At 45.5% G+C, this 26,445-nt stretch overlaps 2 protein-coding genes across 2 annotated transcripts; both read left to right on the top strand.

The window, feature by feature from the left end:
* The first annotated feature begins 1,767 nt into the window (after positions 1-1,767).
* mysm1 (Myb-like, SWIRM and MPN domains 1) lies at positions 1,768-10,254 on the top strand. The gene is made up of 20 exons (XM_012836136.3): positions 1,768-1,872; positions 2,396-2,483; positions 2,692-2,762; positions 2,893-2,958; positions 3,085-3,157; positions 3,402-3,500; positions 3,627-4,098; positions 4,254-4,434; positions 4,732-4,862; positions 5,161-5,264; positions 5,881-5,958; positions 6,108-6,190; positions 6,550-6,604; positions 6,827-6,877; positions 6,979-7,053; positions 7,311-7,499; positions 8,219-8,351; positions 8,868-8,973; positions 9,291-9,348; positions 9,524-10,254. Exons 1-20 carry the CDS (start codon positions 1,802-1,804, stop codon positions 9,833-9,835), a joined length of 2,496 nt encoding a protein of 831 aa, XP_012691590.1. The 5' UTR covers positions 1,768-1,801; the 3' UTR covers positions 9,836-10,254.
* A 91-nt stretch (positions 10,255-10,345) lies between these two features.
* On the top strand, positions 10,346-26,150 carry oma1 (OMA1 zinc metallopeptidase). The gene is made up of 8 exons (XM_031574280.2): positions 10,346-11,408; positions 11,969-12,197; positions 12,530-12,703; positions 13,037-13,144; positions 16,828-16,956; positions 18,482-18,556; positions 20,332-20,481; positions 24,635-26,150. Exons 1-8 carry the CDS (start codon positions 10,984-10,986, stop codon positions 24,911-24,913), a joined length of 1,569 nt encoding a protein of 522 aa, XP_031430140.1. The 5' UTR covers positions 10,346-10,983; the 3' UTR covers positions 24,914-26,150.
* Positions 26,151-26,445: the final 295 nt, after the last annotated feature.

Raw genomic sequence — 26,445 nt, 5'->3', positions numbered from 1 at the left:
AAACTACAGTTTTTGCTTTTTTCACTACTGCACAAAAACTAGACACTTTAAAGAAGTGATATTTTATATGCCGTTTCCTTTGATTGTATACTAAAATAGTATCAATCAATAATGTCCATAACTTATTTTTGTTTTTTTTTAATTGGCTCATAAACATGATTTTGTCTCAACTGTACCCTAGTACAGTTGAGACACCCATTGATGGTGACTGACCAAGCATTGAAAATACATTAAACTTTCTTTTAAAAGACAACTGGACAAAATATAGCACAAACATAAATCCATACAGGCTACAAAACATGGCCAGCAAACACTCACACATATACACATACACATATACACATACACATATACACACACACTGCATGCCTTTTTAATTTCTACTATGAGGTAGCATAGGCTATATCACAATCAAGCTCTATCAACTGTACCCGATCTCCCACCTTGCTTATTTAGACCCCAAGATAAATCATTCTTATTACTTTCATGTTTGAAAAGACACCTATTAATATAGGACAGTTCTAATATCAACAATATATATATAAAACATGAATTTGCTTGGTACAGAATGCACAGAATAACGTTTGCAATGATGTAAGTTGCGTTTGTTGATCGGGTATGGTTAATAACATATTCATAGAAGGGACATGATACAATCAAGATCTTACGTTGGTAAAAACATTTTTCGCCAATATCTCCGTACGGGAGATGGGTTAGGTGCTCAAATTTCCCGGGATCAAAGAAGACATTAGTATGAATGTGCAAACTAAAAATCACGTCTCAGGATTGCTGCGTACGCAAGTTATTTCGGGTGTATCAACTGTACACATGTCTCAACTGTACTCAGTCTAGCAAATAGGGTAAGCTACTCACCACAAATGTTCTGGTCTGGAGTTTATGTAGCGTAGGATAGGCTTGTTATTCTCAGAATTGATATAGCCTATCAATGGCGAAGAAAACAGTTGGCAAGGCCTATAGATACACGCTATAAGAACATCATTATTTTTTTCTCCTGGATCTAGACTAGGGCTATTCTTCTTTGTGTAGAAAACTATGCGCCTTGTGGGCTATCAAAGCTGCGAATATCTTTGCGTCTGTATATATTTGAATATTCGACTCTTTGCTCTGGGGAAACGATTTCTTTCGAATTTTGCCAGGTTCTATTTTGATTCCATTAAAGATCTGACACAATAGGCTACTGGACACGACCACCTTTTCATTTGGCATTATTAAGACAATTTCTTGCATTATAGACATAGCCGAAAGCTAAATCCTCTAACTTTTAAAGTTGGACAATTCAAGTTCAAGTGTATTATCATGTACTCATAAAAAGGGCATTTATCAGTAATTAAATAAGTGTCTGCTCAACTTAAAAGAATAAATTCTAGAATTCCTAGAATTTAAATGCTAGAAAGAAAGTAAGAAAGACAGGATGAAGAAGATATCAATTAAAGTGCCAAGTGCAAGTCGCATGAGGTTGACCACATTTAGTGGATGTAGGATAGTTCAGCATCCTGATAGCATCAGGGTAGAAACTGTCTCTGAATCTGCTGGTACGGGTCCGTATGCTTCTGTAGCCTACTGTCTGCCAGATGGCAGGAGGGTGAATTGTCCTGCCACATGTTTGGCTACACATCAGCAGACTACGCTTTGTCAAAACAGACATCAGGACATAAAATTATCATCAATTTACAAGTAATTTGGAGTCAGTGTAGCGATCCTATAGGGGTCGCTATACAAAAATAGGGCATATTTGGAGTGTTGTCATACCTCTTGGTAGTATTTACTTGCTCTTGAATCTATGATGAGCAACATGGCGGACGAAGTTGATGTTGTCGATATCGAAGGAGATGAAAACGACGGAACTTTAAGGTAAATATTGTTGTTTCACGTTTCTTTGATGTCATATGATCAGGGAGATCGTTTTAAAATGGCGTGGCCTGGTCAACGTTGTTAATGAGCGAATAAGAGGCTACGGAAGACCCACTGTTCACAGTTGTTAAGTGATAGTCCGATCGCAAGACGTTAGCTAGCCAGCTAGCTTGTCGTTACAACAAGGAAATATTGCGCGATTAATGCTCGTTGAACAACTCTAGAGAAGTTGTGACACTGTGTGGTAAATTGTAAAGCATAAAACAACTCGATTGTCGCATTGAGATCCTCTTATATTTATGGAATATAGTTTGACACATCACTAGAAATACATGCCCCATGTGCTCTTTCTGACGGTCGACACCTCCGCAGGCACTTGAAAAACATCAAGTCTATTGAAAATGAGAAGTTAAAACACCCTAATGCAGAGTAGGCTATGTTAAGCTGTGTGTTTTGTTTAGAGACCTGCCTGGCTTTGAGCTGTGTGGTCTTAAATATGTTATTGGTTCTGGCTCTATCACAGTGACTTTGCAGGAGATGGTGGAGGAGATGGTGGTATCCTTCAAGATCAATATTTGCAATCGGCGTGGAAGAACAACAGCAGTGTATTGGTAACGCACAGCACAGTTAATCAGAATTCTTCTTTTATTCTTTTCATAACGTCACTTAAAATCTTTTTGTACTGGTAATACTTTTTATGTCGACCGCAGGGCACCGAATGAATAACCGTTTGCTTAGTTGCATATAAAGGGCGCTGCTTTTGTAATCTTGCCAAAATATTCCAATCTGTTGAATTAATACTGCTACTAATTGTTTCAGCCTTGGACCTTAGACAGCTCCATCAGTGCCGAGAACAGGGAGGTCATTGAGAACATGCTTCTCGAGGAACAGTATCCTTTAAAACGAACCTGCGGAAAAATCCCTGAATATTAAATTCAACCTTTAGAAGTGGGGGTTGCTCTGATATTTATTATGTAAAGAAAATATCCAAATGTTTATGTCGACCTTGACTGGGTCCAGGTATTATCTCACTGGTAAAGCAGCACCGAAGACTGCTTGGACCAATGAGAAGCCTAAAGCTAAAAAGTAAGTCTTATTTTCTCAATAACTGAACCTGCAGCTCTGGTTTTTAAACAGGACTGACACAGTTGGAAATAAATGCTCTCTGCACAATGGAGGGAAACACATTTGATTTTGCTCTCTGCTCACTAGGTCCCCTGTGAAGACGTCTGCACCACCAGCGCGCTGGGCTCAGGAGGAGAAGGAGCTCTTTGAGAAAGGACTGGTACGACCTTCATACCAACTGTGCAGAACTGCACAAACTTGATTTGGATGTTAGTAGATAAGGATAAGACTAGTCTTTTCACAATAAACCGTATTAAATTGAGAATTTGTAAAGGTTCTTACCATTGCTGCAAGCCATATCTGAGACCCCATCTTGAAATTCACCGTACATTGACTTCTGTCTCTGTGGAGGATGTTTTTTCTATAATTGTTCTTTATTTTCTTTTTTTGTGTCCTGACCGTAGGCCCAGTATGGCCGTAGATGGACAAAAATTGCCAAGCTTATTGGCAGCCGCACGGTCCTGCAGGTGAAGAGCTATGCCAGGCAGTACTTTCGGAACAAGGTAAGGCTGCCCCCTGCTGGTTCTTTATGTTTTTACAGCTACCGAATTGAAGATGAGGTCGTCCTCCTCCTTTGTCAGCCAAATCAATGAACAATCTTGACTGTTGTGTTTGACCTTTGACCCCAGGCTAAATCTGAGCCTCCTCCTCCTGCATCCTCCAACAAGCCCCCAGATCTCCAGCCCACTACTCCGCAAAAACTAGTGAAGAACCACATCACTGCACTGACCAACGCAGTGCGGATCGAGACGCTGTCCGATGACGAGGATGTGGACATCACAGACGACCTCAGCGATGAAGGCTCGCAGACTGACCAACCACCAGAGATGGGTGGAGGTCAGGAGGGAGTAGAGGAGCAGGATAGCCAGGGAGAGGCCAGCCACAGTCCCCAGTCTCCCCCAACACCACCCAGCCCCAAAGCCTCACCACCCAGACTAGCAGAGGCAAGCGCCTATGGTGGGACACTGGAAGTGGACAGTGGTCCAAGCAGTGCAGTCCAGTTTGATCCTAGTGTCTCTGAAGAGGAAGGTAAAACTGACCTTGAATCAGCAAGCCTTGGGAGGACGCCTCAAGAAGAAGAGGAGAAACATTATGACACAGGTAATGTGTATTTTCTTTCTCCTTCATTAGTGGAAGAAAAATGGATTCAACTCTTTTAGCTAATTTGATTATGCCTGCTTGTAAATATGAATGCAGCGTTCTCCCTAGATAAGTGTTTACAGAGAGCTGATGTAAGTTTGTGGTAATGGGTACAGATGAGGAGGACCAGGAGGAGGAAGAGGATGATGAGATCAGGGCTCCTGAACAGGAAGTGACCTTAGACAAAGATGAAATCACTGAGGAAGAGAAGCAGGCTATCCCAGAGTTCTTTGAGGGACGACCGGCAAAGACCCCAGAGAGATACCTTAAAATACGGAACCACATCCTGGAGCAATGGTGAGATTTAACATGTTTGGCTGAAATGATATTCTATTGGTTTGGGGGTCCTGTGAATGTAGGCAGTGATGTATATATGTGTGTGTGTGTGTGTGTGTGTGTGTATGTGTATGTGTGTGTGTATGTGTGTTCCCAGTGTCTTTGTCTGGTGAGATTTGCTTAATTACCTTACTGGTGGTAGGAAAGGTCTGCAGTCTTTTTTCATTCTTAAATGTAATGTTACTATCTTCCTCCTCCTACTCCCCCCTCCCCTCCCCCCTGTGATGATGTCGTGACATGACTGTATTTTTCCACCAGGGAGAAATGTAAACCCAAATATCTGAACAAGACGTCGGTGAGGCCTGGTCTGAAGAACTGTGGAGATGTCAACTGCATCGGCAGAGTGCACACTTACTTGGAACTCATCGGTGCTGTCAACTTCAACTGTGGTAAATATCCCTGATCTCTCTTTCTTTCTTTCTTTCTTTCTTTCTTTCTTTCTTTCTCTCTCTCTCTCTCTGGTCTCTGCCTTTCCATCTCTCGGCCTTGGCTGTCTTTAGATTTGTTTACCCCACTTTACCTTCCTTTCAGATGCTCTGTCTTCAAGTTAATCTCTGACATCATATCAGTCTCTGTACTTTCTCATTCCCTTACCACTACCACAACCATCTACCCTTTCTTTTCTCACTCTCTTAATCTGTGTGTCTACCACTCCCTCATCAGTCTCGTTCTAATCTCGTCTTCCAGACCAGGCCATCTACAACAGACCCCGGCCGGCGGACCGCTCGCGGCTGAAGGAGGGCAAGGACACACTGGAGGCCTATCAGCTGGCCCATCGGCTGCAGTCTATGGTAAGATAGAGCGCCTTTTATTTCCTGGTGCCCTCTTCGTTGATACCTAAAACTTTGCAAGTTTTTCTCTCTCTGTTAGAACTGTGTAATGTGTAATAGTCATTGTTAGGTGAAAATTCACCCTAGTTACCTCAGGACTCCGGAGCTGCATATAAGTATATTTATTAGACAGACAACAATTGCAATCGGGCTCACTCCCAGCACAAGGCTGAAAGTGAAGCAATGATAAACACATCGCGCAAGGTTTATATAGACAGAAGTTGAGCATTCAGCAGGGAAACCACGTGGTGGATTTCTGATGTCCGAGGCAAGGATGGAAGTTTTGCAAGGTCGGAAGAAGCACAGTTTGTCCCTTCTTATCACTTCTGGTCTAGTACATATGCAGACTAAGTGGCACCTAATATTCTAAGTTACACACACGCAGAAACACAGAAAAGCCATGTTCCTGCTTACATAAGTACATGATTCATATAAGGTAATTAATAATACAAGGCACTTGATTAATTATATTCTTAAGTCATTAACAGTGTTTGGAAATTATCTCCATCAGTCATTAACTGGCATTCATTTAAATGTAGTCATGTATTGCTGACATTGCTTTCTTTCTGTGCCGCAGCGCACGAGGAAACGCAGAGTTCGGGACGTTTGGGGAAACTGGTGTGACGCCAAAGACCTTGAAGGGCAGACATACGAGGTAATGAAGAGAGAGACGCTCACACAGCACCACTGTGGGCCGATCAGACATGCGGAGGAAGCGTGGCTGTGTGATATGCTTTATTTATGAGGTGGTGTGTGTGTGTGTGTGTGTGTGTGTGTGTGTGTCTGTGTGTTCATTTCCATCAGCATCTCAGTGCTGAAGAGCTGGCCCTGAGAAGAGAAGAGTTGAAGAAGCACCCCAGACCCTTTAAACAGGCCAGACTAAAGGGGTGAGTGAGTTCCTCTAGCTGACTGCCTTACTCATCATGAGCCTCGCTCCAGAACATCTCATCACCTCCACATTTGGGTTGCTGTTCTGGACCGCTAGATCCAGATGTTGACCGTATTACTGGTAGACCTGTATGTGTCGACATTGGGCTCAGGTTATTTCTTCACTATGATGGACTGGATGGCGTTTCTAATGATCACTGCACTCATCATTTGTCAGCACTCATCACACTGTCAGTCTGCCCCAGGGCAGCTGTGGCTACTGATGTAGCTTACCACCACCGGTGTAAAGCGACTTCGGGTATTTAGAGAAGCGCTATATAAGATCGAATTGATTGATTGATTGATAATTTCCTTTCAGGTCTATTGATCCCTTCCAGCTCATCCCATGTAAACCTTTTGGTGAAGACAAACAGGTTGGTTTGGTTTATTTGGTCCTCCATGATGCAGAACTCCCAAGATAAAGTGTATGGCTTGTTTCAGTGTAATAATAATAATATTTTAAAGTTCCAGTGGTTTATGAGTCAATAATGAGTCAATAGTACATTTAACACAGTAAGAATTTAATTTAATTTAATTTAATTTAATTTAATTTAATTTTAAAAGAACCTTTTTTTTTTTTTCTCTCTTTTCTACAGGAACCTTTCCAGGTGATCGTCAGTGCTGAAGCATTGGTTGTCATGGATATGGTAAGCGTACACATTCTCCGGCAGATTAGTGCATCATCCCCACTATATTCTTAAGAGGCGTCTCTAACTGATCTGTGTTTTGTTTTTGCCTCTTTACCCAGCATGCTCATGTGTCCATGGCCGAGGTGATTGGTCTGCTGGGCGGGGCTTACCTCGAGGAGGAGAAAGTGTTGAAGGTGAGCGAGCGGTGTGCAAAAGCGGACTCTTCGGACACTGGCCGTAGGCCGTAGGCTGTACTGTCCCTGCCGTTTGGGTTGACGCCACTGTTAACGTTTTCCGTTTGCGTTGAATCAAATGGCTTCGTCCAAAGTCTGTTGAAGTACAGCACAGTCGACGCATACAGATGTCAGTTGTACCTGTGAGGGTGCTTTCATAAAACATCAAACTGTGACTGACTTGCTTGACGTGACGTGACGTCCCCTGTGTGCTTCAGATCAGCGCAGCAGAGCCCTGTAACAGCCTGAGCACAGGCATGCAGTGTGAGATGGACCCGGTCTCCCAGACCCAGGCCTCCGAGCGGCTGGCAGCCAAGGGGCTCAGCGTGGTGGGCTGGTACCACTCCCACCCGGCCTTCGACCCCAACCCCTCGGTGCGGGATATTGACACGCAGGCCAAATACCAGGTAAGAACGAACACATTGTCGTATTTTAGCTTTTGGAATGATGTGTTTCCTTAGGATAGCCCTCCCTGTTTACTTACAGCACACAAAGAAAGAAGGACCATGTGTGTGTGAATTTTACTTGAAAAGTGAAAATAAATCATTTAGCCTCTTATCAAATATAGACTTGCTCCACAAAATCCTTGAGAGCAAAGTTAAATATGAGTGAAGTGGTATCATTTTAACATCTTTCGAAGCTGTATATTTGAACAGATCAAAGCAGAGAGATCGGATTCCACAGGATTATTCACCCCCTTCTGCCCCCTCTGTGGATTTTTGCCCTCCTCTGTCTGACTCTCTTAATGATTGAAACTCTTGGCTTCTGGCCTCTGCGCCATGTCTACTCACTCCTGTCTACTCACTCTCTCACTCTCTTACTCCTGTCTACTCACTCTCTCACTCTCTCACCCCTGTCTACTCACTCTCTTACTCTCTCACTATCTCACTCTCTTACTCCTGTCTCCTCACTCTCTCACTCCTGTCTCCTCACTCTCTCACTCCTGTCTACTCACTCTCACTCTCTCACTCCTGTCTACTCACTCTCTCACTCTCTCACTGCTGTCTACTCACTCTCTTACCCAGTCAGGGAGATGGTAGGCTCATGTTCACCTGTTCAGTGAGCGGTGATCTCCAGGGAACGAGGGCGCTCTCGCTCATTTCTAATCTGCTCTCGGCTCTTTCAGAGCTACTTCTCCCGAGGTGGAGCTCCGTTCATTGGGATGATTGTGAGCCCCTACAACCCAAGCAACCCCTCCCCCGTGTCCCAGACCACCTGTCTGGTGGTGAGCGAAGAGGAGGGACCATCAGGCACTCAGAGTATGTATACATCATTCATCTCATCCGCCATGCTGAAAGACACGTTTACTGCTAAAAAAAGACTTGTTTCCTCTTCGTGAAGAGAGTACACTCAAACGAAAGAATTGGCAGGTAGGGATGCACGATGGTGAATTGGCAGGTAGGGATGCTAGTCCTAGAGCCTAGGAGAGTGTAGGTGTGCTGGCTATCGGAATATAAAACCTTTTGGCTGTTCCAAAAAGCGTAGCTTACGTTACCGTTGAGTGTTAAAGCTCGCATTGACCACATGAGACATTGTTGTATTCGCAGCAAGACGTGCATCGTAGGTTTACCTGAAGTATTAACCTCTAAATATATGTGTTTATAATTTACAACCAACAAAATACATAACTCCATTTAGTGCTGCTTGCATGCGTAGCTTGATTTTTTTTTGTCCTTTGTACGTCGCTTTGAATAAAAGCGTCTGCTAAATGATTAAATGTAAATGTCTTGTAGCAACACTGTGATGTGTGTTGATATCATTGCTGTGTGTTGCAGAGCTGCCTTACAGGTTTGAGCTGCAGCAGTGCTCTGAGAGACCGGACTGGAAGGAGGTGATGAGGAGAGCCGAGTGGGTCGTGCAGAAGTACCGGCAAACCCACGGGTCAGTCAGTGACACACACACACATACACACACACAGGGGGATGAGGGGCAAACCCACGGGTCAGTCAGTGACATACTGCAGAGGGAGGGATGAGGGTCATAACATGAGTCACTGTCATCATAACTATACCCATGTGTGACTGTGAGATAGACAGCTTGTTTAGTTTGGATGTTGCATTAATGTTTTTTTATTTCATTTCCAAAATGTGTGTATGCATTTGTTTTCACAGGACTTTTCCATTTTCAAAATGCATGTTACTCAATAAATGCTATGGCATGGTACGCATACATAATCACTATTTATTTCTGGTCTGCAGAGCTGTACCTTTAGAGAGGATCTTCCGCAGAGACTCTCAGCTTACTTGCTTAGAAAAGGTAAGCGAGTGAGAATTTCAAATATCATCTTTAACACTGTGTATTACTTGATGACGGGTGAATGAATAGCAATGTTGTTTTTGTTGTTGTCAGTATACAGTCATCCCCCCCAACAATATGTCATGTGGTTTGCCTCATGTTCAGTCTTTAAATTGGTTATTTGCCCCTCCCTCAGATGCTTGCGTCAATGAAGACCTATCTAGAACTCTTACCAGATGTCGAAGTCAACACGTTCTTAGTCCAGATAGAGACTCTCTTCGTTACTCAGTTCACCAGTGGAACGGAGGGGACCGACGGAGGAGAAGATGGCGGCGGCTCGGCTGTCTTCCTGGATGAACCAGTTATGCTGGACCACGGCTACACCCTCGCCTCCCCTCGGCGAGTCAATGACAACGAGATGTCCGATACCCAGGAAGTGTACACGGAGGAAGAATCAAGCCCAAAACCTACTGACTTTGATAGCCAATGCAATACAGGGACGTCTTGACCATCATGTGCAGGGCAGCAGGCTCTGTCAGAAAAACACTCATGTTGAAGCCTGTCACTGTCTTCCATTACCGCAGGACCAGCCTCCAGATCACATTCTCATGCAGCAGCTCAGTTCAGTATGGAACTGTTATTAAAACAGAGGTTTTTGTATCCCTCAAAACATCACTGTAAATTAAACAAAAAACTACTCTTATGACATTAGAGTTCATAGAGTTGATATTACGAAGATGTCTAATAAACGTCTGAAATTTAAAAATTGGTAGCAGATAAAATACGTATGCAAAGTATGTTGTTGTTTTTTAAGTGATATCAACCTTATAAATGAATGTGGTGTATAACAAATATAATAGATCTTATAGCTATACTTAAAGAATGTAATATTTACACTGTATGAAATAAAACTGGAATAGTCCATCATATTTTGACTGTTTGAACTTAATTGTTTCAATAGCACGTGTGATGGCCAGGTAAGAACAGTCGTTAATATATTTTTTTTATGAAAAAGTCAGTGAAGACGGCGAAACAGCGAGAGATGTCCGGAACAAATGTTGCCGGTCTTGATTGCAGGGGAATGTTATTGTGGAGGCACCCACATCCATACTTGAGCCGCTTCGGACAGTTTGCCGAACAAGTTTTGATAAGGTCACAATGGAAATGACCGTGCACGTTTTTAGATCGTAGTAAGGAGTATTTATGGACAGGAAGATGTCGAGATTGGGTAACCTTTGCTCTAATGTACTACCTAGCTAGCGTCGTAGCGTACGTGTTGAGAGAAGTTGCATGTGATTGCGTCTGAGTCTGTCCTGACATGTCTTGCTATGCTGAACGGAGCTCTACTGGGCACAGCATCAGACACGTGAACTCTCAATAGCCTTGTACGTCGCTTTGGACAAAAGCGTCTGCTAAATGACTAAATGTAAATGTTACCCAGGATAACGCTTAAATGAATACCTCTTTTTTTATCGATATGTTTTGTTAAAACGACGGGAACACTGAGCTGTGCAAACTCGTTTTTTGACAGCAAGGTAAATTGACCAGATCGAATTTTTGTCCTCAGACCATAGATAACTCTTATGTTTGGTGTTTGCCAAGAATCTTACTTTGTCAGTACCGTCCCCTAACATTTTAGTCGTCTGGAGAACTAGAATGGAGTTGATGTGTGTGCGTCTCAATTTTTTGCGTTCAATTCCAACGAACAGACAAAGTTTTAGTCTGAATGTTAGGTTGCTTAGATGGTATGGCGTCGGTAGAAGTCATCAACAGGAACGCAGCATACCTTGTTTACAGAGTGTTTACACGTCTCGAAGCATCCGGGGGTTTGAGAGGATAAACGAAACAGGTCAACCTTCAAGAGCGCTGTTCTTGATTCGTCCCAACACGTGTCAGAATATAAGGACAAACCTCAAAACCTTGGGCAGCCATCAGTTCAAAAGGAAAGACAACATCCTCTCAGCTGTCACTTTACATAAACAGCATTTCCATACCTCTGGGCGTCTGCAAGCTTTACCTGCTCCCCTGCTGTGGCTTCTCTTGAAGCCAATTCAAAAGCTCCTGGCTATTGTACTAGGCAGGTAAGACTATGAGTGAAGGGTTATATTGCCCGTGTTTGTATTGTATAGACATTAGTGGTATTCCCAATTTACCAACGCTCACTCTGAGAAAAACATGTGAAATATTTTTTACTCATGAAGGATTATCTTACTGTTACGCAGTGTATGGAGCTCTGGCAAAGGGCAATCCTTTGGAAAGATAGTTGTAGACATGCTCTATATTAAAATATATTTCTTTTAAATGTTGTTCAAGTCGGGTGCTGTTTGGTGTAAAAAAAATCCAGTGAAAAAAAGGAGAAAAAAACCTCTCCAAACCAAGGCACTCCATTGGTTACAAAAGTCTTTATCCATGCAGGCTAATTAATACATTTTAACCTGAGGAGTGCCGTGCTTTGGAGAGTTTTTGTCTCTCTTTGTCTCCACTGAAGGGTTTATTGTGAAGTACCATGAAGGGTGATTCTATTTGGATGTATACGGGCCCTCTAGTTTAAGAGAATCTTCCCTATCTGGATGTATACGGGCCCTCTAGTTTAAGCTTGGTCAAGTTCCACACAGGTGAAACTGTCTCGCTACTCATTCAGGAGCATCAGGAAATGGTGGATAGCACTTCCTCCCAACAAGCAGCTGCTTCTGCGCGAGGCTGCGTGGCGACGAAGGTGGCACCTGGCAGGCGGAGCGGCGGGGCTGCTGGTTGTCATGGCGGTCTTCCTGCTTACCCACCTGGATGAATCGCCGGTGACTGGCCGCACCAGATTGCTTGTGTTCAGCAGGGAGAACTTCTTGGAGCTGGCCGACATAACCGCAAAGGGGGTGAGATTGTCTAAGAAATACAGTAGGGGAAGATCTAGGTGCTCTGTACATATCTATGACATATCTCATTGTTAGGTCGGACACTGATGTAGATCTTTTAGTTTCGTCATGAGCTAGGACATCGCTAAATTAGTTTATTCTGTTACTGTATGTCAGTTTATTCCATAGCGTAAGACTGTGGGTCCTTTCAGTCCAAACAATCTTCCAATTTAAATCAAACAAGTTTGACAATGCTCTTTAACTCACAATGGTCTTTAACTCACTTGTGAATCTTTATCTCTCCCCCCCCCCCCCCCCACCCTGCCTGCGTCACCTCCTTCCGCCCCCCTCAGTACATGGAGGAGTTTAAAGACTCCTTTATCTCCCCAAAAGACCCCCGGCAGCAGGTGGTGGAACAGGTGGTGCAGCACCTGGCCCAGAGGAACCAGGACATCGCTGAGATCTCCACCGTGCCCTGGAGCGTCCATGTGGTGGACAGTCCCGTCATCAACGCCTTTGTGCTACCGGTACGACCTACAGGCTTGTCAAGTCAGAACTCTACCTTCTATTCAATGCCTTTGTGCTACCGGTACGACCTACAGGCTTGTCAAGTCAGAACGGTGCCTTCTATTCCTGCTAAGAGAATGCTATATGCCATGTGTAAGAAATATGCTGACATTTTTGTGAGTTCACACAGTCAAAATGGTATAATATGTTCCGTTCATTGTGAAATTGAGGCAACAGACAGAGTTGAGAGGAAATTGTTGTCAAATTCAGAAGTTGAGAATAGTTTAGTGAACATGAAATGACACGTCTCAACAATTCTTAGACACTACTGTCCTGTGATATGTGTGAAACAGAATGGGAAGGTGTTCATCTTCACGGGAATGCTGGAGGCTGTGGCGGACGTTCATCAGCTGACCTTTATTCTGGGACATGAGATGGCCCACGCCCTCATCGGACACTCAGTGAGTACAGCTACACACTGAGACTGAACAATTCAAGCATGTTATGTCATGTAGACATATTAAATCAAATCTGGCGTGGGAGATGGGTCTTTCAAAACGTACTGATGAACATGTTAAAAACCACTGGTCCAGGGCATACTGTGCCCACACCTAATTGAATCCACTTCAGTGATCTTTAATGTTGTGTCCAGCCTGTTTCATTTCAGCCTTTATATTAGGGCTCTGAGGAGAGGCGCTGAAATTGAAGCTAAGCTACCTCTCTCTATATTGGCAGTGGATTAAAGACATGTTTTACTGTGAATTGATAGTGACATATCACATAAATAGGTTTCAGTTACAGTATGGTCCTGTCCTCATGTGCACATCATTGTTTAGTATTTGGGCCAACGGGTTGTGCTAATTGTGCTGAAACCATAGTCTTGGAGTCTGGTGTTGTGCCAGGGTGTGCTGGGTGACTCAAGGGGAGTGTGTCATGTCTGTTGACAATTCTGAAATTGAGGCTTGATGATTTATTGCATAGTGAGAGCCCTGTCATTTAAAAAATTTAAAGAATGTGTATATTAAATGAAAATTGAACCTATTGACAGTCATTGTTTTTATGGCTTAATGTTTTGGACTTTGAGTTTCATTTTTATAACGTGAAATACAAATTCCCAATATATTGTAACCTCAATATATCAAAATTGGTATAAAGTTGGTCCAGTTGGTTATTGTATTAGAGGAGGGCTTGAGGTGAAATGAGAAGAGGGCTCATGTCAGGACTACATTTCCCATGAGGCCTATTTCCCATTGGCAAGTGGGGCAAACGCGGAGGATATTGTCTCTCCTAGGCATGTTCTTGAGGAACCATGGGGAAGAGAGTCAGTGCTCACCCTGGCTGATTGCCTGTGGACTGCTGGATGTGTGCTGTGGAGAGACCAGGGTTCCTTGGGAGACATTCTCATTGTCTTTGTTATTCTCCTTGCCTTTATTATTCTCCTTTTGGCCTTCAAGGGATGTGCTAGAGTTTATCTTGCACAGACTGAAAAGTATTGGAATGTCTACATGTTTAATTTAAAATGCCTCACAGAGCGGTCACAAGAGAGCACATTTCAGTGTCCTCCACCAGCGCAATAAAAGTGAAATGGCTTGAATGTTCTTCCAGCAGACCGGGAAAGAAATGACAGTCAGTCATTTCCCACAGTTCTGTTGGTGGCTTGTTTGTAATTCACCTCGGCGGGGCGAGGCCGGGGTGTCTGCTTCACCTCAGCGAGGCGGGGGCGGGGGTGTCTGCTTTTAAGGGTGCTGTGAGGTCTCCGTCTCCGAGGCCGTCTTGTTTGTTCAGTTTTCATGTGGACTCTTGAAACGCGGTGGGAACTGGTAATCCTCTGCTCCCTCTGCTGAACTGAGATGTCAAGGAATTTCTAGATTCTTCCGTTTGGCAGGCGTTTTCATCTAATGAAGGACGGCCACCCCGTCTTCCTGGCATCGGCTATTCATGCGAGTGAAAGCGTGTCTCCTAAGCGGCCCTTTAAAACCGTTTCATCTCTGTTGATGTCTGCCGTCAGCTTGCATATCAGAGGCTGGTTTGAATTAAAATAAAGATGACACCAGCATTCAGACAGGGGTGGAGGAAGGGGGGCATGCTGCTGGTGAATTTTAAAGGAGGGTGTCATTAATTGCAGACTCATTGCATCAGTCAGCTTCGATCCACGGGGGGCCATCGGGTGTCAACCCAGGGGTGTCAACCCAGGGGCCCCACCGCATGGTTGGGGGATCGCTGATGTTGGCTTTGGGCTGAGGCAGCCCTCAGCTCTCTCTCTCTCTCTGATCGCTGATGTTGGGTTTGGGCTGAGGCAGCCCTCAGCTCTCTCTCTCTCTCTCTCTCTCTCTCTGTGTCTCTCTCTCTCTCTCTCTCTCTCTCGCGCTGATCGCTGATGTTGGCTTTGGGCTAAGGCAGCAGCTCCCATCCGCTCCCATCCCAGGGCTGCTCGTGTCGTTCTTCGTTTCATCCCGTGCACCTTATGTCAGGTGTGCTCATCAGCCCCTCCGCCCCCTCCACCCCCTGCTGTTCCCCCTCTCCTGGGAGGGTAGGACGCTGCGATGGTTGCTGTCTATGGAAATAAGGACTTGAGTCAGGCTCCATGTAGACAGAAGTAGCAAAGTGATTCCCCTTGACATTAAGTTTAGGTATTTTCGGGAGCTTTCTTGTGACCAGCCTAGGCTAAAGTCATTTTGGACCGTTTGGTGCTGCGTTCATTCCAGTACCATCCAGTAAGTGTGACACATGCACAACATGCCAGCTTTGCATGTGTCCTAGTGCACTGGGGTGATAGAAAGGGTATGTGCAGTGAATACAAACCGCATAAAATAACTAACTCTCTCACACACACACACACACTCTTATATGTCATATTCATGTGCGGAGGATGGAGATGTCATTAGGAGCAAACACTTCAGACATCAAGAGACTGCTATAGAGATTGACTGCGCAGACATTAATGTCACATGGTGTCGAAGCGCTGCGTGGCTTGGCCTGAGGCATGCCAACTGAAGGATGTTGTGGGTTTAGAGCTTCATGAAGGAGCTGCCACATTCATCTGTAATTTAATCAAGGCTGACAGAATATCAGAATTCACAATCTAGTGGATGAGATTTCAACAATAGGCTGACTATATTATATTAGATTGGAACTGATTGGGCTGTGTGTGTCAGTGAATGGAGCAGTCTGTATCGGCCTTGTGTGTGTGTGTGTGTGTGTGTGTGTGTCAGTGTCGAGAGCAGTCTGTATCTGCCTTGTGTGTGTGTGTGTGTGTGTGTGTTTGTGTGTGTGTGTCAGTGTGTGGAGCAGTCTGTATCTGCCGTGTGTGTGTGTGTGTGTGTGTGTGTGTGTGTGTGTGTGTGCGCCTTGTGTGATGGATGCTTTAATGCAGCTGGGGGTTCATGTTTGATGAGAAAAACCTCCTTACTGAGGTACATTTAGTGCCAGATCACTTGCATTTCAGTGTGTTAGAGCACTTTGGTGTTGTGCGTGGCTTTCCCAGAGGATGGACTGTGCAACGTACCTGTTGTGATGTTCAAGGCAGGATATATGACCACGGGTAGTTAGGAGCACCAGTGGTCTCTAATGATTTATGTAATATTTTCATTTTGATGAAGCACTTTTCAAAGATAGCCTTTGGGATTTGAAAACTCTCGTTCCTTAAAGCGTACGTAGAGAAGCAAGTCTGAGGTTAGTAGGACAGACGAGATTGCATCTGGCCATGGCAATACTCTTACCTCACACCCCTCCCCCTTATTTTCTCTATGGATCTCCTTCTTTCTTTCCTCCGCCTCCCTCACTCCCCCTCCCCCTCTCTCTCATACCCAAAGAAGCTTTACCAATATGACCACAACACTGTACACAAACCATGTGAAAGGAGGGCAATTTATACAAAATGTATTTGTGTTATATGCACATATTCTCTTTCTCAGCACTGTATTGCATTGCTGAAGCACGTGAAAAACAAGGCAATTTATACAACATGTATTTGTATTATATGTTTCTATTCCTCTCTCTCTTTCTCTCTCTTTCTCTCTCTCTCTCTTTCTCTCTCTGTCTCTCTCTCTCTCTCTTTCTTTCTTTCTTTCTTTCTTTCTTTCTCTCTCTCTCTTTCTCTCTCTCTTTCTTTCTTTCTCTCTCTCTGTCTCTCTCTCTCTCCCAGGCTGAGCAGGCTAGCATGTCCCATGTGGTGGACTTCCTGTCGCTGATCCTCCTGACGGCCATCTGGGCCGTGTGTCCGCGGGACAGCCTGGCGGCGCTGGGCCACTGGATCCAGGGCAAACTGGTGCAGGTGAGCCCGCCGACTCAGAACCAGAACATCAGGGCCTCGCCCCGGGAAATGGCACCACGCCACGTGAATATATGTGTGTGCTGAACGCTCTGTTTTCACTGGGCACATTGCCTTTAAGAGGAGTGACCCAGAGCGCACGGTTCCGCATGCTCCTTTATAGATGACCATCTCTCATGGCCACTTTCCTTTTCCTGAAATGACCTGGCTGCTAATGGTGGAGGGCTATAATAAAAAAAAAGAAGATGACCATGCACTTTTTCTAATTACAAGAGTGTTATGGGTCTGTGAGGGTCTGCCTTTAAAGCAGCAGGTCCTATTGTGTGAGGTTAATCTGGAGTGGGGCGCAGAAATGGGGTGTGGTGACCCTTCAACCCTCTAATGTGATCCCTGCAAATGGCCCCACTTCGTGGAATGCTGTCTAAGCATGTGTAGATAGTCATTATCAGCCTTGTGCCTTTTTTAATGGAAGCGGCTTAAAGAAGGCTCACATAACCTCAGCCCTGTTTGCGCTTCTAGAACGTTCTCCACCTGCATTCAGAAAGGTATTGTGGGAGGTCTGGGCGTGGGTTGTGTTTGTTTATGCAGGTGTGTGTTGTGTTTATGCAGGTGTGTGTTGTGTTTATGCAGGTGTGGGTTGTGTTTATGCAGGTGTGGGTTGTGTTTATGCAGGTGTGTGATGTGTTTATGCAGGTGTGTGTTGTGTTTGTTTATGCAGGTGTGTGTGTGTGTGTGTGTGTGTGTGTGTGTGTGTGTGTGTGTGTGTTGTGTTTCTCCAGGTGTGTGTTGTGTTTGTTTATGCAGGTGTGTGTGTGTGTGTGTGTGTTGTGTTTCTCCAGGTGTGGGTTGTGTTTGGCGTTCAGTGCAGAGTGGCTGTGGAGTGCGTGAGACAGTACAGCAGAGTCTTATTATTGTTTTTGTGTTAATCCTGCAGCAACCAACACTTTCTGATATTGATCTGTTATTGAGTATTTCACTCAGTAAAATTGAGTTATTCCGCCTCCTCCTGCAAAACTCTCCGATTCCTCCACAGCAAAGACTACGAATAAGAAAGCCCTCACTGTTAAAAACAAACAAACAAAACATTCTTATAAGGCTGTTCAAGCCAGCAGATATCCTTTCCAAGAAGAACTGCCTTGCTGTCGCAAATTCTTTTTAAAAATAGTTTTTATTCCTTTTCACAAGAGTCGAATTAGGAGTGTGGGGAATAGACAGGTTTTTAAATGAATTGTTAAATGCATTGGCAACAGAACAGTTTTTTTATGTTCCCAGGAAGTGAGTTTTTGAAATGGGACTCTATTGTAAAAGTCTATTCCATTGTTTAACCCTCTTGTCTTCCTCAGTGATGTCTTGAGTCCTTGTCGTCCTGACGCCCACGTGTGTGTGTGTGTGTGTGTGTGTGTGATGGGGTGTCTGTGTGCTCGTGCGCGTGTGCGTGTGCGCCTGTGTGTGTGTGTGTGTGTGTGTGTGTGTGTGTGTGTGTGTGTGTGTGTGCGTGTGTGTGTGTTCTTCTGCCTCTGTGTTCCAGTTCATGTTTGATCGGCCCTACAGCAGGAAGCTGGAGGCGGAGGCGGACCAGGTCGGACTGCAGCTGGCTGCCAAGGTAACGCTGCTGCGTCTGCCGTCGCCGCGGTGATGTCTCAAGTAGCTGTTTCCGGCGCCTTCAAAGCCGCCCCAGCACTGTCTTCATCTCTCAGGGCCGATTTCAACTGGCAGCGCTCCCTTTTACTGATGACTCACTCCCACACTGTTAGTCCATGCTATTGTTTGGGGAAGAACCACAGTGGGGCTGTCCTCTATGTGATCACATCTCCATGTATGACTGGCGGGGGGGCCGGGGTGGGGGGGGCATTGGGGGTTGGACAGGAGCAAGATTGGGAACCCCTGTGTTAGATCAAGACAAGCTATGTTTATTTGTTTATTTGTTTATTTGCATTTCGTACACAAAAAAAGGGTCATGGATCTTTGCACATACACACACTGCTCAAATGCCTCATTCTGCCAGCGTTCCATTTACTTCCATGGTCATGTGCCAGAAGTGCCACTAGGTGGCAATGTTGACAAGCACTTCCAGACATCCTGCCCGGCGTTCCTCCTCTGCTTCCAGACATCCTGACCGGCGTTCCTCCTCTGCTTGGCATGAGGTGATGCAAAGACGGGGGGGTGTGTGTAGCTGGTCAGTGTTTTCAAACGTGTCTGGTGGAGAGAGAGATGGCCATTTTCAGTCACTCTCGTAGCTGTGTGTGTGTGTGTGTGTGTGTGTGTGTGTGAGAGATAGAGCTCCTGCTATAACACATGCTTGGAAAAGCCCACATTACATGTGGAGCGGAGTGAAGGACACAGAGCCGGTTACCTAGACAACGGTTCCGGAGACCTGCAGCAGCACTCATAAGTGGCACAGTGGAATGTGACCCGTTTTGGAGAAAGCCCAGTTTAAGCTCAATTAAATTGGAGTATTTTGGCCTAATTTCTGGTGCTGGAGCGAGCAGGCCTCTCCTGAGCAGGCCTCTCCTGTGTGAGATGTGTGCAGCCTGGGGGTTTCAGTAGATGTAGACTGTGCTCCTGGATAGCAGTCAAACCTGGGACAAAAGGAGGTATTTACCAGAACTGTGTAAGTCTGTTCAGTCTAATGTCTGTTTACACACAAAGAGACCCACAAACAGCCCCAGGAGACTATGGGAAATATGACAGCATAAGTGCCTCGTCCGTATCAGGATGTCCGCTCAGGTGAATTATGTTCCTATTGGGGATGCAGGATGGCATCAGCATGACATCAGGATCGGCTGTGGAAATGATGATAATTATTAGCATCGGCAGATAGAAGAATATCTGTCTTTGGGAAGCATCACACAAACCTGTTCGAACCAGGATGAGAATTACATTTTAGTTTGAAAAGGTTAGTTCAAAAATAAATGTGCCATATTTCACATCTCGTCTAGGTTGGAATGATTTCCTTCATTTTCATGGGTGAATGTCTACATTTATTAAAGTATACATGTGTGGTAGAATCAAAGGAAACGTTTTATATCTGTTTTCACAACAAGTAGTCCATTACAACAAGAGTAATGGGTTCATTGTGGTACAGGAGAGATTTGGTGTTCTCTTCGATGAAACCGTATATATCAGTGTCTGCATTTCAGATATTTGAAAAAATCCGTTATCATGCATCCCGAATGACTCTCCCATTGGCTATTTTATTTCAGTATGCCTATCTGTCTATTCTTTCCCCCTGTGCCTCCCTCTCTATCTCCCTCTCTCTCCACACATCTCTCTCCCTCAATGTTTCCCTTTACTCCTCTTTTATGCTCCCAATTTTTCCATCCCTAATATATAATCTCTCTCTCTCTCCCTCCCTCTCTCTCTCTCTCTCTCTCGTAGGCGTGTGCGGACGTGAGGGCCGGGCCCGTGTTCTGGCAGCAGATGGAGATCTCGGATCAGCTGCGGGGCGAACCCACCGTGCCCGAGTGGCTCTCCACCCACCCGTCCCACCGGAACCGGGTCAACCAGCTGGACCGCCTCATCCCTCAGGTACACACACACACACCTCCCTCCTCCTCCTCATTCCCCACAGGCCTGCTGCAGTCCATTAACCCCACTCCCCCTGGAACAGCAACCAACTCAAACCTTCAGCTGAGCAACCAGCCACCTGAACCCGCACACACACACACGCACACCCCAAACACTCACTCTTGAGTCAGGAGGGGATGCTCGTTGAGATGTTGGCAGCCCGGCTCAGTGAGGTAGTTGGGCTATCCGTGGGATTCTGTTTTGACTGAGGGGGAAAGTGGAGAGTGGTAGACGGAGGAGGAGAGACGGTGAGAGGGGGAAGTGGAGAGTGGTAGACGGAGGAGGAGAGACGGCAGCGTTTTAAAGAGCAGCTGTTAGATTAGCGCTGCAGAGGAAGGCTTAGCTTAACGAGACGCCAGGAGACTGCCAGATTTTACTGCTAATGGAGACCTGTGGCTGTGAGGGTAGAATGGTATATACTCACGCACACACACACAGACACACACACACACTCACACACACACTCACACTCACACTCACACTCACACACACACAAACTTACACACAGAAAGGTGCACATATGCTAACATACAAACAAACAAATACACACACACACACACACACAGATACAGACATTCCTTGCAGGTAAATTGTCAGAGTACAAAGAAGCACCTCTGGAGTCAGTAACCCATCTAAGGAGATGCTGGAGGCTTTAAGGTAGGGAAGGTCGTGGCCCCCCCCACTCCAACACCCCTCTCTACGGAGCGTGCTCAGTTGCCTCCAGCACAGACCAGACCAGACCAGACCAGACCAGACCAGACCAGACCAGACCAGACCAGACCAGACCAGTCCAGATGGCCTAATGGTATTTTTGTCGGCAGACTGCACTAAGCGCTCCTCAAATGTGATTTTTTTTTTTCTTCTGCTTAACGTACTCGTCGGTGTGGTTGCATCATCCAGACTGTACTTGCAGACTCTTGTTGAAGAAGACATTTCCTCAGATGGAATCATCTCCCGGCTAGCGCTAATTAGGCTGAACATTTGCTCTTTCAGCTTCTCAGATCTGTCTGTACTCTTCTAAAAGTTTCTGCGTTTATGATGCTTGGGTTGATCTCCATGGCTGCAATATTCTTCTCTTTTGTTCCCTCCTCCTCTCGTTCCCTCCCTCCTCCTCTCCCCCTCCCCCTCTCGTTCCCTCCCTCCTCCTCCTCTCCTCCTCTCATCCTCCTCTCCCTCCCTCCTCCTCTCCTCTTCTCCCTCCCTCCTCCTCCTCCTCCTCCTCCTCCTTTCCTCCACCTCCTTCTCTTTCCTCGTTCTGGCCCTCTGCGTAAAGCTTTTACTGTGATTGCACGTACGAGCCCACAGGCTTTCTCTGCTTTTACACTCTTTTCTTATGGTGTACTTTCTTTCTTCGGATGCCTTCAGCAGATTTCCTTTTACTGCAGCATACATCATTATTTAAAGGTAGCTTTTTGTCTCTGGAAAAAAAACAAATCACCAAAACCTTACTTGGCTAACATCAAGACTGAAGGGCAGGAGGGGAGAACATGGCCACCCTCCAAAATAGCTGTCATTTCTCTCTCTCTCTCTCTATTTCTCTCTCTCTCTCTCTCTCTCTCTCTCTCTCTCTCTCTCTCTCCTCTCACACACTGTGTGTGTGTGTAGGTTTGTCACACACAGGGGCTCACTTAACCTTGAGCGTGAACTTTAAGCTGCAGAGAGGAATCCTGCATCCTTACTGGCAGTTAGGTGCGTCAAACGCAGAGGGAACAGATGGTGAAGGAACTAATTGTTCATCAACTGTGTATCTGTGTGTGTGACTGAGCCCGGTGTGTGTGTGTGTGTGGGCATGTGCTCATGTGTTTATGTATGTGCTTGTTGTCAGTTTGTCAGCATACACCCTTAGGACAACTTTTCTCATTCCACTGTGAGACACTTTGACTGTCTAATTTCTGAAAGCCTCTTTAACCCAGGGCATGCCTCTGTTTAGTAGTGCCAATTAACAACATGGCTACTGCTCAGCCATCACACACACACACACACACACACACACACACACTCCTCCCAGAGGGGGCTTCTTTGACCTTGACTCAAACCATCCTTGTCGGCTTCTGCAGGCAGGAATGCAAGGTTTCAGGCCTTTGCATCAGCTGGACGGATCTCTCCGGAAACCTCGCACGTATCGATGTGCAAATGGAGTTTAAGGGTGGAAAGACCAAGGGAAGGGCCCGGCGTTGAGAGGGGCTGTAGTGCGTGGTGGCCTGCGGTGTGCTGAAGTGGAGTTGATGTGTGTGAGCTGGCGGAGAGAGGCAGAGGGAGAGGGAGGATGGACAGGGAGAGGGAGAAGGAAGAGGGAGGAGTGGATGCCGCTAAAGCCTGAAAAGTTTAAAAAGAAAAAAAACAACATCTCTGTATGTTTCGTAATCTGTTTTTACCCGAGAGTGGTGGTGATGATGCATTTAGAAAGTGTCTGTGTGTGTGTGCGCCAGTCTCTCTCTTCGCATTTGTGTGTATATATATATGTATGTCTGTGTATATGAGTTTGTGTGTCACTGTGTGTGTGTGTGTGTGTGTGTGTGATTCTGTCTCTGCGTGGATGTGTGTTTCAGCACGGCCGTGTTGAAGTGGAATAGCTGAAGGCTCCTCCTGCACTGCAGTCCCTCAGGGTGATTTGTTTTAATAATAGTGGAACGAGAGTAGCTTTAAGTAGAGATACATTTGAACGAGAGGAGCTTTAAGTAGAGATACATTTGAACGAGAGGAGCTTTAAGTAGAGATGCATTTGAACGAGAGGAGCTTTAAGTAGAGATGCATTTGAAGGAGAGGAGCTTTAAGTAGAGATGCATTTGAAGGAGAGGAGCTTTAAGTAGAGATGCATTTGAACGAGAGGAGCTTTAAGTAGAGATGCATTTGAAGGAGAGGAGCTTTAAGTAGAGATGCATTTGAACGAGAGTAGCTTTAAGTAGAGATGCATTTGAAGGAGAGGAGCTTTAAGTAGAGATGCATTTGAACGAGAGTAGCTTTAAGTAGAGATGCATTTGAGCAGGAAAATGCAAAGTGTGATTGCTCAGTAGCAGTCCGCTAACTGTAACCGCACGGATTAGCCATGGGAATTGAAGCCTTATGTTGAACAAACTATAAAAGAACACACACACACACACATGGATGAATAGATACATCTCTATTGTGATCACTACATCACCATACTGATACAGTCACTCAACATCACTTCAGCATCTCTTTGACACTGATAGAAGCTTGCCAACACACTAACTGGTGTCTTTTGGCAGTATAGCTGGCAATGCCATGCTGTGAAAGCTTTTCTTCCATTTTTGCCGGGTGTCCCAGCCCGGTACACAGAACTGCATAGTGCATATCCTGGATGGATAGTGGGAAAAACACAGGTGTTTATCTGTCCTTCACATGACCATATGCTATCAAAATGAATTTGAGGATGGTACCACAACTAGTTGCCTATAAAACCATAACACAAAAAGTGTCAAATTGTTGCATGGTGTTGCTTTAAACAGCCATTTGTTCCTCTGGCCAGACTTTGAAAATGACCAAATGGACACCCGGATTTCCAGAGTGCATTCCACCATACTATAGGGGCGTTAGAAAGGACTTCCATGCAGCATAGCTGGGAGAAGCATGATGCTGGTACTACCAAGGAGGACTGGGTTCATCCCCCAAGCAGCTCACTGGATGATCAAGCGCTTGCCTTTACCTGAGCAGCATACCATCTGCCTTCTGCACACGTGCAAACCTGCCTTTGGCTACACATTAGACAAGCTGATAAGAGGTTTCAAGGCTGGCTTGCTGTAATGTTATAATTGAGGGGTGAAAGCAACTTGAATGTACGGACCACATTATGCATTAGCATGGAGCACAATTTACAAGGAGCAACAGCACTTTCAGCATGGGCAAATGTAATGGAAAATGTTGCCGTGGGAAAGAAATACATTGTGCAGTATGTCATTTAAAGGAGAGTGGGAGATAGCATGTGTCATCATGTGCCTGTGCAAAATGACACGGCTTGCTTTGGATGAAAGCTTTCACTTCTCAAATTCATGTGAATATCCTTGTTGGGTAATTGAGCACATATAAATGTGTCTGCTTCAGGTGAGAGGTCAGAGGTGAAAGGTTATCTGTGTGCTCCCCCCCTTCCCCACAGGCTCTGGAGCTGAGGTCCAGTTGCGACTGCCCGGCGCTGCCCGCCACTGACCCACGGGCCGTCTTCTCCAAGAGCGTGCGTCTGCTGCTGGACAGTGTGAAGGAGCGAGAGCGTGCCCAGAAGGACAAGGATGGGAAAGCGTCTGGAGGTGATGGCAGTGGCCGCGGTAGTGGTGTCTTCCTGCCTCTTCCCCAGGGCCCCTCCTCCCCGGCCCCTGCGCCTCCTGTGCAGCTGGGTGGAGTGCTGGCCCCTGCGCCTCAGGCCCTCGCCAGCAAGTGAGGCTCAGGAGAGGCGGGGCGCTTTGCCTCAACCATATGATCTACAGTAACACCCACCAGTGGCCCTCAGTACCAGAGTATCTATCTTAACCATCCTTCTTCCCCCACTGTCACTCCAGGGACCTGTCAAATACGCCTTTCGTCTGATGAGAGATTATGTTTAGGTGCATTTAGAGTGTATCATTGTATCCTCAAGTTAGCCTAGTGCTAAAGTAGAGCTCTGGTTTCTGCATGTATTCTGCAAGAAGACTCTTAAACTGGGTCTGGCCTTCAGCCTCATACGCATAAGCAGGCGTGGCCGCTGGGACTGGAGTCTCTGAGACAGTAATATCCTGACATAATGTGTGATGGGGCAGTCTTTCATTTCAGTGCTAGTGTGCCGGTACTGATGTAGCCAGCTGTTATTGTGCGTGTGTGTTTGTGTGTATGTGTGTGTGCTTTTGTGTCAGATGGATGAGGCATAAGTGTAAGCCTATTTCATTAGAGTGTAAAATGATTCAGGATGCGCTTGTAACGTCGGCTGCATTTCGCAGCGCAATATTATCACGTTAATAATGAAACCGCTCTAAATGTGGATGCGATTAGCTGTAATCGTCTGATTAGCATAATGGCCCCCATACAGGGAGTAGCATTATGATGTGCATTATTCATCAAAGGGCCCTGGCGCTCGCTTTAATGTGTGCTATAGGCTCCGGTGCGGTGACGCAAGCAAGCGCCGCTCTCTCCGAACCCGGCTCGGCTCGCTTCAGCCTCCAGGAAGCGATGAACTCGAGCGCTACAGTGTGCCGTTTTGAGGCTTTTTTTTTTGCAGACGCTGCGGTAGTCCGAAGCTGAGTGGAGACGAGTGTGAGGAGAAGAGTATTTAGGTCAGGGTCTGCTCACTCCTTCACACACTGGGTTTGTGAATGTAAACTTTTACACTTTTGATTTTGAAAGGGACGCACTCCTTCCCACACTATGGGTTTGGGAATGTAAACTTTTACACTTTTGATTTGGAAAGGGACGCACAATGATTTTTACTACTGATTTGAATTCTTTTAAGGGGACTTTAACTGAAAGAGCTTCATCATATTTTCATTAATGGTTAAAGTTTGTTTTACTATGAATAAGAAGCTGTATAGTAAACTGTAAAGTATTTTCTATGAACCAAAGAGCAATATGTTGCTGTCTTTCAAAAGTGTAATGTCATTGTACTGATGTAACATCAGGGAGATAAATAAATATTTTACCTTAAGAAACTTGGTAGCCTCTGAGCAGTGTGTGTGTGTGTGTGTGTGTGTGTGTGTGTGTGTGTGTGTGTGTGTGTGTGTGTGTGTGTGTGTGTGTGTGTGTGTGTGTGTGTGTGTGTGTGTGTGTGTGTGTGTGTGTGTGTGTGTGTGTGTGTGTGTGAAACTGCATTTCCCCTGGTAATGTGCAGTTAGGCTGCTGCTGTCGTCTGTGTGAAGTGGGAGTAAGACCTGAGTGGGGTCAGAGCTGCAGTCTTTCTGTGATCACGTGAGCCTCTCTCTCTATCTATCTCTCTCTCTCTCTCAT

The sequence above is a fragment of the Clupea harengus genome, chromosome 10 (assembly GCF_900700415.2).
Source record: "Clupea harengus chromosome 10, Ch_v2.0.2, whole genome shotgun sequence".
In the NCBI taxonomy this organism is placed as follows: domain Eukaryota; kingdom Metazoa; phylum Chordata; class Actinopteri; order Clupeiformes; family Clupeidae; genus Clupea; species Clupea harengus.
Note: the sequence above shows the minus strand (reverse complement) of the source record. Positions and strands in the feature narration are given on the sequence as shown.